The sequence below is a fragment of the Antennarius striatus genome, chromosome 23 (genome assembly GCF_040054535.1).
Source record: "Antennarius striatus isolate MH-2024 chromosome 23, ASM4005453v1, whole genome shotgun sequence".
NCBI classification, from domain to species: domain Eukaryota; kingdom Metazoa; phylum Chordata; class Actinopteri; order Lophiiformes; family Antennariidae; genus Antennarius; species Antennarius striatus.
The window spans coordinates 4,070,160-4,082,615 of NC_090798.1; the positions used below are offsets into that span (position 1 = coordinate 4,070,160).

The 12,456-nt window shown below is 40.4% G+C and overlaps 1 protein-coding gene across 2 annotated transcripts in view; it reads left to right on the top strand.

Annotated features, from left to right (window-relative positions):
• exoc6b (exocyst complex component 6B) overlaps positions 1–12,456 on the top strand; it is a 71,179-nt gene that overhangs the window by 28,237 nt on the left and 30,486 nt on the right. The window contains exons 14-19 of one of the 2 annotated variants that reach the window (XM_068308371.1): positions 640–745; positions 940–1,049; positions 6,477–6,588; positions 7,190–7,324; positions 7,496–7,684; positions 10,109–10,138. In XM_068308371.1, the coding sequence (XP_068164472.1) occupies positions 640–745; positions 940–1,049; positions 6,477–6,588; positions 7,190–7,324; positions 7,496–7,684; positions 10,109–10,138 (682 nt within the window). The remainder of the gene's footprint in view (positions 1–639; positions 746–939; positions 1,050–6,476; positions 6,589–7,189; positions 7,325–7,495; positions 7,685–10,108; positions 10,139–12,456) is intronic. The other variant, XM_068308372.1, reaches the window with a different exon arrangement.

A 12,456-nucleotide genomic window follows, 5' to 3' on the forward strand; every position in this document is an offset into this window, starting at 1 on the left:
GAGAATTGTTGGACCACCACACACACAGACACACACTTGACCGTAACTGTTTGTGGGAAACTTCCTCGTCTTTGGTTTGAAGTTTTACAACTAGCCAGAGAGAGGAAGTGTTTTAAAGCAAATGTCCGGAGCATTCTTTACCCTTCAGAATAGCTGGTAGCCTCGTAAGTTGGTGTCCATTTATATCTGTGTGCATGCTTGAGCTTACATGCCATTGTTTCACCACGGCGTTTGTGCAAAGACACCATTGGGACCAAGTGTGAGGGCGGATAAACAAACAAACTCTCTCTCTCCTTCCTATCTCTCTCTTACTCTCTCACACACACAGACACACATACACACACGCACGCGTGCGAACATGGGCAGACCGCAGGAATGCTGTGTTGTATTGTTGGAGAAGGAGCGCTCTCCGGTTCACGGCCTCTCCATGGAACGTTGGAACGTCCGAAGTCTGAAGGGCCAAAAAGAAGTGGGGGTGGTGAAAGAGGGGAGGTTGCTAAGAAAACCTCAAGCATTAGAATGACCCCCAATGGGATGATTGTGTACATATGTGAGAGAGGGAGACTGATGGCGTCTCACTCAGTGGTCTTATACCTCCACTGAATTATTTACCTGTAATTTTCTTTTTCTGCTCTCCAGACATGTGTTGGACCAGGATAACTATAGTCCAATCCCAGTCTCTACGGAGCAGGAGTACAGACATTACTCCTCCCAATTTCCCCTGCAAGACCCTGAACTGGAAAAGGTACACAGAGCAGATATTGGTTTGATCAGTAAGAAAGGAGAAATAATACAGCAAGACATATTAATATGATTTACTTTAATTTTTATCAACACAAAAAATGTCTCAACAGGCATTAAGTTTTAAACATTTGTGTGATCAATTTTATGTTAAATAGACCATTTCATAAAATCCCCGTTTTGCTCTGTGTCTTCTAGCTTCCGTTCCCAAAGAAACTTCCCTTCTCTGAGTTTGTGCCAAAAGTCTACGGTCAAATCAAGGAGTTCATCTATGCTTGTCTAAAGTACTCTGAAGATCTGCACCTCAGGTATACTAGCTTTTCATGGTGACTGACATTCATTGATCAAGTAATCTATCAATGAACTTTTGATTTTGTTTGTAACGGGACATTGGTCTCATTGTCTTAATGCTTTCAGTACTGCAACCCTAATTGCTGTGGACAGCCATAGGGCATGAAAGTGTCCCTCAATGGGGGAAAAAAACCTGAATTTGACTTGAAAATACTAGGAACTCTCTTGGTGTCAGCAAAATCTTTTTTTTTTGTCAAGAAATCTTTAATTTAGATGTATATGTAAGATCTGGTTCCAGTGTAGGGATATGTGGGCTGAGTAAACACTAAACATTCAGCATTTCAGTTTGAAGCATGACTGCTTGTATTTGTCTATTTTTAATAGAGCAGAAAACGCTCACTGATCTCTTTTCTAGTACTTCAGTTACTGCTTATGTCAACATTTAAATGCAGATACACACACGCACACACACTCGGCAGTTTGCCCTGTCATATCTTTCATTTTCCCTGTTGCTGCTGTGTTTCGTTTCTTCACCAACACGTTGTCTCTACACGTTGTTGTTTTTCACACTTGATTTAATTTTTACAGCAGGTGAGCGCTCTGTGGAGGAGTTAGCTTCGTGTTATGACGTAGCCTGTCGGAACTATTGAAAGCAGCTTGGCGGCTGTTGAAACAGACGCCCAACAGGTACTCTTACAAGCTTAAAACAACGGCTGAAGTAGGCAAATATTAAACAGGAGAGGCTACACTGCAATTATTGACGTTAAGTCCCTCTCGTCTGCTAGATAACCAAAAAGCCCGTCTTTCAGGTTGGATAAAACGCAAAGCTTTTAAAAAAAATGCTATAATGGGTCTCCAGATATTCTTCAGCTGCTGTTGATACACCTGGGCAGCCTGCCCAAGTAAAGTCTGTGTGGGAAACACATGCTCTGAGCAAAAGAGAAACAGTTAGCGAGGGGGAGGCGCACCGCTGCTAAAACAGAAAATTAATATGTGGCGACCACAAAAAAATAAAGGCATGGGGAACCCTGTCATTACTGTAAGATGTGTATGTAACCGCACACAGCCTGGGGGACCTGTATATAAATTAATTAAATTAAAGTAATGTGCTTTTGTGAGGTGTGAGCTAACGTCTGTCTAGACAAGACAGGTAGATGATAAATCCCATTCACACATGGAAATGTGGAATTGCACTCAATGTCTTTAGAGACGATTCATTGGTTTCTCTCCAAACTAAACCATTATTGTACATCAAATTAGGGTTTTTTGCTCATCTCTAAATGACTGCGTTACCTCAAATCAATTCGGACTTTCTATCCACAAGACTTGAACTCCATGGACGGGTGTGCCCTTCAAATGCATGCTTCCTCCCAAATCCTTTTGAATATCACACACACTGATGACACCAATCAGCCTTCATGAATAAACTATAATAAAATGTACTCTTCCATACACGTTTTAAAGTAAAAAACACACTGAAAACATGATCAGTGTGTGTAAGTAGCAATGGTTAACATTATTTCATAGCTTTGCTTTTAAAGATGTCACTTTTTGTGCATATATTAAAGTAGATGACAATGTGTGTGCATTTGAGCGTGTGTGTGTGTGCATGTGTGCATTGGGGGCCAGGAACCAAGAAAATATTGTTTATTTGTGAACAGCGGAAGAACAGAAGACAGAGTGGGAGGACTGATTAGATATTAAGTCATCTAATCAAAGAAAAGAATCAACACCATAGAATGAAAGAAAATAACAAAATCTGTCTGTGTGAACTAGTTTTAAAATATTAGGGGATGTACGAGGCCAACCCAGGCCAAAACACCCACTCTAATTTATTCTTTATTACTATAATTGTCTGATATTACTAGACGAAAGTTCAAAACAAATTGGTTCTTACTAAAGATAAGTGCACAAATCTTAAAAACAGATGACCTCCCTACATTAAAACACGCTGCTCAGAATCCCACTGGGTCGTATAAAACATGAAATGAAGTCTTTGTCCCAAAAAGCTGTAACATTAGGCAGCAAGGTGATCTGTTTCTGCCTGAGTCAGGACATTGTTACAACAACCCTGAAACCTCTGAACTAACAGAAACGGCCAGACCGATGCAGTCTGACCCTTACTGGCCAGACGGCCTGAATCTTCCTCTAAGTCGTTTGACCTGGCTTCGTTTCTATGGTCCTGATATCTGGTTACCTCAGCGGCTCTCCTTCCTGCCTGCTTCAAACGCCGACGCACACATCCGGAAGCACACAGTTTGATGGAGCAGGTCTGTGGTCATTGATCTCACTGACCTCTGACCCTAACCTCTGTGATTCTGATTCAGGCGGAAAGAGAGGATGTTGTGTGTGTGTGTGTGTGTGAGTGTGTGTGTGCGTGGGTGGGTGTGTTAAGTCCAAATGTCCTTATTGCCCTTTTCTTTTCCACCTCTACACTGAATTATTTCATTGGGGCCAGCTATGCATAGATATTCATGGTCCCCAAATGATGAATCCCCTGTCTTTGTTCAGACCTTACCTGCAGTCCAAGCATGAGTTAGCAACTGTTGCTATGAGTAATGATGTTGCCATGCCATCTGATTCAGACATTCGAGTCTCCCACATGATAAACTGTAGGAACTCCTGGGAAACTAACTCAGTCAGATAAAGATGGGTTTTGTATTTGGCACAAATCTCAAAAATCATTTTTATAAACAAAGCAGTCATGAAGTGAAGATATTTTAATGTTCAGGAAATGAAAATAAAAAACATTGCCGAAAGTGTATAGTTGTGGGTTAGATGCAACCTGTAGAAAATCTGGGATAAGGACAGTCGTAAGGAAAAAGGAAGTCTCAGTGATGCCTGTGATCCACGCACTGAACCCCAAGTCTTCAGTCCCACACAGTGTGAATGTCTGAATATGAATGAATATGAAGCAGGGTGCTGCTGAGAAGGAGATGTCAGCTGGCTCTGTCGAGACACAGATCGAAGGAAAACGAGGACACCAGGAATGAAAGGGAAAACGTTTCTCTGCCATGGTTTCCACATAAGCTAATAGAAAAGATTAAAAATCAGACGTTGAAGTTGTGCCCGCTGTTCGATCTTAAACACCAGTTAATCAAAGCTGTGGAAACGCAACCCCATACTTTTGGCCATCATGTGTAGCTTTTGAGTAGTATCAGTTCAGAAGGTGAAGAGTTGAACCCCGATGTGATGTAGCCTATTGATGTTTCTGTGACACGTGATCTAAAAAGTTGTACTTAAGACCCATTAGAAGCTGGAAAACCTATGAGAAACACTGGGAACATACAGCAAACACACGCACGGATCAAAACTTTAATTACAAGCTCACTTAAATTGTCAGTCATCCAAAATTTAGTAGACAAACACAGAGCTGTGTTTACTTGCCTGCAAAGTTGATGACCACAGTTGATTTCTATTATATGTGGATAAGACATTCAACCAGTGTTCTGTGACCATGCGTGTGTGTATGCTTGTTTTACTGTCCAGTGTGTGTTTGGTGGCTCAGCATACGAATACCTGTGGTTCATTCCTCTAGGCTCTAACCTCTCCTTTCTTTCCCTGTTGATTGGTTGTAATTGGTGTATAAATGCAAGGAATCCATACTATGGTGACGCTTTGACTATTTTGGTGCCTTGGCCAAATTTGCTCCAAATTATTAAAATGTAATAAATAATTTTAAATAGTAGCAACCTGTTTACAGCGATCAGCCAAAGTTTGTATTTGCTTGGATTTTGTAACATAATACATTTTGCAATTTGATGTCATGACTCTGCAAAATATTAGCTATCAATGAGTTAACTGAATGAAAGACATCACAGACAGATTATTGTACGAAAGGGTTCGCTAAACACCATCAGGCAAAATGCACAGTTCAGAGTTGGTCATATAAGTATAAATAGAGACTGAAGTTCACAAATGTCTATCTCATACATGTCAGCGTGACAAGGAACGTCGACCGCGTGAGATTGTCATGCCAAACCTATCAAGAGTTGGACAAGGGCAAGTCATGACCTCACCATAGTAGTTCTATACAGCATTCCCAACTCTGCTGTAAAGCTGCCTCCACTGAAGGCTCCTGGCTTCCTTTTGACGACACCGACCACCGTGTATTTATTATGACTAATGGCAGCAGAAGAATATTCACTCTGTCCAAGTCCTGCAGCATGTCTATGCTCGCAGAGTTCACTAGCGTACGTTGACTTTTTGCACTCGCTATGAACACACACAAACACACACACACACACACACATGCTATTTGTCCACTCAGCACTTCTGCCGCTCCAGGAAATTCTCCTCTCTGATCCAAATTGTCAGAACGTTTTTAGGATTCTTCTGCTTTTTTGGAGACACCGTGTGTTTGGAATTCCAGCTCTCGTCGTCCCTCAGGAGATTTCGTGTGTGCGCGTGTTTGTGTGTGTTTTTAGATTGAATTCCAGACACAGATGATTTACTTATTTGGCTGGAAAGAGTTTGTTAACCACAAGGCTCTGGAACGCACTAAAGCATACATGTCGTCTTTCCTTCATGATGACGGTCACTTTAACTTCTAATTATCTGTTTGACCTCTTCTATTTCTTTCATTTTATAGTATATAAAATGTCCTTTTATGGGGTTGCCCCCATTCTGACTTATGCACCTCCTCTTAAGACTTGTACCTACCCTGTCCTGTCTTTGTTTTTTATCCATTTTGTTCCACACCTTGCCTCCCGTCTGTGTGTTCAGCTTCGTTTCACATTCAAACAGGCCTCATTTCATCTTTTTGTGCAGCTTCCAGGAACCACTTACCAAACAGGAGGCAATGCCATGAAAAACTTTGCTTGAGTCTCAAAACTGTGTTCAGAATCATGTCTGCGTTTCTTCACTAAACATCACCCACATTTCAAACATAACAGAATCGATAGAATGTCAGAGGTTTTCTAAGTGGGTCTGATTAGTGCCTTCAAACATTTGTTTTAACAGCAATTTTGAGCTCATTTCAGACTTAACAGCCTGCTGGCTTTCTTTACGCCTTGTTGGCTGAACAGAGGTGGTAATTTTATGACGGCTATTTAGAGTCTGTTGAGGACGGAGGTGGTTAAATATATTTTTCAAAAATCCACAGCTTAAAGGACAGACAACAAAAAAGATTTAGATATTTTATTGATACCACAGGACAGTTTCTTTGTCTTGCTTTGCCCGTAGGAGTTTACTTAAATTATTTTAAACAAACTGCCTTCTTATCAGCAGATTTAAGGCAATGGACCTTCCATTCTTTAACAAGGTAATGTACTCATTTGAATTGGCTGGCATTATGGCTTTTTCCAAGTGGAGACCCAGACTGAAAAAAATTACTTAAACTGTTTGTACTGGCTTCCAGACACAGCAGCTCTTCTGGAGAAATGGAAGAAATCACTTCTGCACAGTCACCGGTTCTCCATCTTTGTCTTTGTTTATGTAAATAGTTCCACGGAGATAGACGACATGATCCGTAAGTCAACAAATCTGTTGTTGACCAGAACCCTCAGCCACTGTCTGCAGTACGCCATAAAGAAGAAGAATGTCGGGATGGCAGAGGTACCCCACGCCTGTTTAAGTAAAGGAACAAATGTTAGCGTTTGTGATAAGCTCCCTCACAATGCTCAAGATGGTCAATCTCAACCTTTCCAGTATATTTACACCCACAAAAACAGACGTTTCCTCCTCTCATCCTGTAGTTATTGTTGTCATAACTGCAAAACTGATATGATGAGTTTTATTTTCCGGCGTCACGCGCTGTTTTGTTTCCATGCGCGAAGATCGGCCTGGAGACCAACAGTCATTAAGTTTTAAGAACAGGATGTAACAATACGAAAGGGGGAATTCAGGAAGTCTGCTTCCTTGATTAAATAGGTTCAATTAATGGTCAGAAACTGCGCTGAAAATGAAGATAATCAGCAGAATGTTGAAAAAAATGTCCAAACCTAGGCTTATGAAACACAGTAAAAGATATTCAAGTGTTGAGGATGGTAAGAAAGTAAACTTATGAGTTGATGTTTGCTTTAATTTGTTTGAAATGCATGTGGAAATGAATGCAAAAGTTTCCCCTCATGTTATTTACTCCATTTCATCACATAAGTTGTAAATAAGCAGACTAATGGAGAAATTCTGCTTCACTAACTCTTTTCTCGGAATGTAGTTGGTGCAGGTTATCATAAACACCACCCACTTGGAGCAGAGCTGTCACTTCCTGGAGGAGTTTATATCAAACATCACAAATGTCCCACCTGACACTGTCAACACCACCAAGCTGTATGGGACCTCCACTTTTAAGGTATGCTCAAGCCACTCCTCCTCCTCGTCTGCCTGTTGAACTTTTCCGTACTTCCTTTTCTTTTTCTTCCCCTTCTAGTTTGTTCCGTTCCCTTTCACCAATCTTCCTTTATTCTAAAGAACACCAAGCAATGATCATTTAATGAAAAGAACATCTTCTGTTATCTTGCAGGACGCGCGTCACGCTGCCGAGGCAGAAATATACACCAGCCTGAACGCAAAGATCGACCAGTTCCTGCAGCTGGCTGACTATGATTGGTTGGCAGCAGTGCAGGGGGGTGGGACTCTGGACACCAGCGACTACCTGGTTGACCTGATTGCTTTTTTGAAGAGCACCTTCAGCGTGTTTACCAACCTACCTGTTAGTACACACACACACTTTCAAACATGTAAAGCATTGCACAGAACTGTTGTAATAAACATTTTTATCAGTGATTAGAATAAGTGACATTCCCACATGTGTCTGCCTACCTCACATTGCAGAAGTTTAACGAATTAATACCACAGCCATATAATCAAAGTTAAAGGCTGTCCAATGAATTATTAGATTGTGTGACCTTTTTTAGTGTGTTTTCAACTTTATTTTGGGTGGCGGGGGGGGTGGGGGGTCAGGCTGTTTATAACCCATATGAAAGTACAGTGCTTTCATCCCAACATTGCTCCTGTCGCTAACCCAGACCTCTACATACATTTTCAGTTGTTTTTAACTTCTTTTGGAACACATTTTTACATGATTTAATATGAATATTCCTCTGTGTGTGTGTGTGCGTGCGCGCGCGTGTGTGTGTGTGTGTGTGTGTTACATAAACTAACTCGGCAGCCTGTCTGCATGAGACATCACAGGGCAGGACAATCTGCTTTAGTTCGTTATGTGGAGTTTGGGCTGGTTAGGGGTTAGATCATTAACCTGAGGCTTGTTAAGCTCATTAAAGGGTGAGCTGGTCAGGTCAGCAGCACCGGATTAGACAGAGGCTCAGGCTATTGACTCTACAGCTGCACTGTAATGACATTATACACTCAGGAACAGTGTAGAATGTAGATAATTAATAATAAAGGTTTTCAAGTGGTGATTGTATAAAAAATTTATCAATAAAAAGTTCCTCCTTTTTGTTCATTATGCTAATCCTCAGGATTATGAATGGCCAAATTTATTTTTGTTACAACATATCAAAAAATGTTTATGGTAAATCAGTAAGTGTAGTGGGTAAATAATGCAAAGCATTATCTTTTCACTGTGTGAAATTGTAACGTGATGTTATCAGGCTGAGCACATTTACATTTTTCTGACCATTGGTTGGTAATTCAAACATGGCAGATCCATCTTAATTTCTTTCACAAGGACTTCTTGAGAATGGAAATTACTTAAAATGAAATTCATCCCTAGCATGAACTGAAGGCAAATACTTGACCACACACAGCCAGAATTTAAAGTCTATTCATCCTTTTTTTTCAGCAATGAACTAAGGAGCTTGTCTTTAATTGTTTGTCTACGTTATTATCATGATTCATGCACCGGCTCTAGTATAAGCATGGTTTCAAGCACGTTCACCTTTCTCATGAAACATGCACAAACACACAGGGATTTTTTTTTTTTTGATGGTCGCACACACAGGTTTGGCTAAAGGAAGGTCACAAGGCCACAAGGCCAGACACACAAAGTGGTCGAGCTAAGTGTTTTCCAGAACTTCTAAGAAGCTTTTCCTTCACCCCCATGAGCCCTGGACATGACCCCATCACACACACTTAAACACACACACACACACACACACACACACACACACACACACACACACACACACACACACACACACACACACACACACACACACACACACACACACACACACACACACACACACACACACACAGTGCTAGGCCTCCTAAGTAGATCAGATGCTATGGATCTAAAAAGCTGGGTGGTATGACCCTGTGAAATAAGAGGTGATCATATAAAAGACTCGAGTCACACACAAATACATTGGATACTGCTGAAAGGACTAAATGGAAAAGTACTTAAACTGCTGCTACCTACCAATATTACTGAAAATTACTCCGCTCATTTTAAGTGTTGGAGATTTTCAAAAACGATCTGATCTGAGTAGACCAGAGGATAAATAAAGTTAATTATTATTTATTTGTGTATTTAAGAATTATTGCTGTGAGGCACCAACAGTGCGACATGATTTTTAGGTGTGTGTTCGCGTTCAGTTGGTTGTAACAGTTTTAAAATACTGGTCTCCCATTTCTACAACAGTTTTATTGAAGGCTGCGTTCCCATACCTCCTTCACCAGAGAGGAAAGTTTGCTCAACCCGTGTACTTATATAAACCACTCAGTTCAGTGCTAATTGTTTAAAATTAAATCAAGCTTGTATATAAAGATTGAACAGGGAAGGCATAAAAAGGCCTTCTGGGTGAAAATAATAGTCTGATAATTAGAAAGTCGCTCTGGAGTCTGAACGTAGCATTCCTGTTTTACTCTTTATAAGTGCCTTGATCGGCTGATAAATTCTGCTATGATAGTTTGTCTTTTCCTCGGTTTTCCGAAAGCTCATTGAGTTCTCCGTGGTACTTCATCACGTTGCGACAAATTCCCCAGATAAAGCCAGATTAGCGTCAACACAAGAGCAATAAATACCTTCCACGCAGAAGTGGGAAAAAAAACGTTAATTTCCATGGGGGTGTCAGACTCCTTTAGTTTCCTACAGCTTTCCATGTCTCCCATTAATAAAACAGGCTTTACTGTTTTATCCACTTAAAGTCCTGGTTTGTGCTTTTTACTGTAGGGATTGCCTGTAGAACATGCGACCTTGCCGGTGAGTATCTGGCTCGTTGTGGTGGCGGAGTGATGTTTACCAGTCCCTTGTTAACTCACCTTGTTAACCCTTCAGCTTTGGCTCTAAATCTCCACTTGAGAGTTCACCAAACCAGCATGTGAGATGAAAAGAGGAGTGATGCACGTTTGCCTGAATCTGTGGTCACATGTCCAAACCTTTGTGACCAGCATCCAACCAGTTACTTATCAGGAAGTCTGTCTGGTTAAAGCATTACTTGTAGGTGCTGCTCCACCTTAACATTTAAATATGTGCATAAAAAGTGAACATTAAGAATTAAGAGGTTTTCATTATGATCATAATTGTGTACTAACTTTATCCAGAGAGAAGAAATTATCCCTGTCTAACTTTTTTTTTCACCATTGAAGGGTCACCGATGTTTTCATGAGGGATCAGGTCTGTGTTGCTATAGTGTGACACAAAATCATTCCCAGTGTCTGTGGTTTGAATTCCCTGAATTCAAACCACAGACACCGGTCCTATTCAAAGAGAAATCCTACATTAAGATGTACCTGAAGTTTAAGCTCAGATTTTTTTTTAAAACATTTTTTAAGTGCTGTGAACAGATATCCGCCATAAAGCAGTGGTTTGTGATGATCCACACAGCTGAACCTTGATCCTCATGCTTACCTGCGAGTTTGAACGTTGACAAGTCTCAAACTCATTTTCAGTAATTTTCCAAGTCGTAGATTAGAGTCAGAATCTGCTGAAAGTAATTTTTAACATTCTTCCCGTCAGAAGTGTATTGAAGCAGCGTTGAACTAGGTGTTGTGCGTGTGTATATACACACACACACACACGCACATATATATATATATATATATATATATATATAAATTGTTTGCTGTGATCCCCCCTCTTGACTTTTGGCTGGCCCATTCCGCTGTTCTTTTGACTGACAGATTTCTGGATGTAGCGAGAGCATATTATATACCGTGTCAAATCCCTTCCAGAAGTTGTGAATCAGTGTGTTATGATATTGCGAAGCAGTGACTTAATGTGCTGCTGTGTTTTTGACTCCACCTGCTTCTGGCATTATGAGACTAATGTTGAATTCAACTGTGGGACCTTCACAACAAACAATGCCTAAACTTAGAAGATGCCTGGTGAGCGACATATAAGTCTGCTTTAACACTAAACTCATTCACATACGAGGTTCTTATTATATTCAACAAAATATTTCTGTTTGATTTTATTCATTGCAAGCTTCAGATTTGGAAATTTTCCCGAGAAAATATGTGTAACTGAATGCTCCCGTTGTTTATTTGACGTGCATTCAGAACTTGTGCTACCTCACAACATTTTAAATAGCTTGTCATTGTTAGAGGCAATCAAATTTCGAGCTAACTGAACAGGACAGCTGGAGTTGTGCCTTTTGACCGCACACAGACGGATTAATTTACCCTGAAAATACAATGTGTTTGAATTTAAGAACCACAGTCGCACACAATACATATTAAAATTAAAAATCGAGGATCAGGTCGAAACTTCATTAAACCTTTTAAAGTTCTCAGAAAACGTGTTTTCAATACTTAAAACCGCACTAATCAGTACACTTCATACCAACAGTAGATCAGATGATCTTACACGTGTCTGGCATGAAAAGGGTTGTTCGTGGTGACGAAGCCTTGGATAACCTTTTTCCTCTGCACCCGCTCTTCATTCCACAAGGCATTTTATCCCCTTTCAGCTGATTGTTTTGGTTCTTTTCAGGATATCCAATGTCAGGCTCACTCTCGCCCTGTCATAATTTTGTAAATGCATAAAGATAATTTTAACGTCAGTAATATTTGTAAAATATACATTTTTCAAATATTTCTATTATAGAAGACTTTCATAGAATTTCTTTAGAGATATATGGAGGGCAAACAAAGTAACTAAAGGCTAAAAACTAACTAAAAAACAAGTAAGGTACATTGGCAGACATTATTCCATCGGTGCCTACTGCAGACACACAACGATGGTGTCCACGCAGTAACGCCGTTCAGCTCATCATCAACTGGTCACTTTGCCTGAACATCTCACCATCTCATTTCATATTAGAATGAACACTCAGGGTGGTTTAAAATCTGGAACTGTTAGTTTCAGCTCTTAAATGCTGAAAACGTTCATTCTCATCTGTCTGCATTCCTTTCTTTACTCCTCCTTTTCCTTCCTCATCCTTCTTTCATCCCCATTTCTTCATTATTAACCACCTTTTTCGCCTGGCCCACCCTGTCTCATCTCACCTCTTTACCTCCACCTCGTCTGTTTGTTCAGCCATTAGAGGCTGAGTAGCTTTTAATGAGCGCTTTGACTAA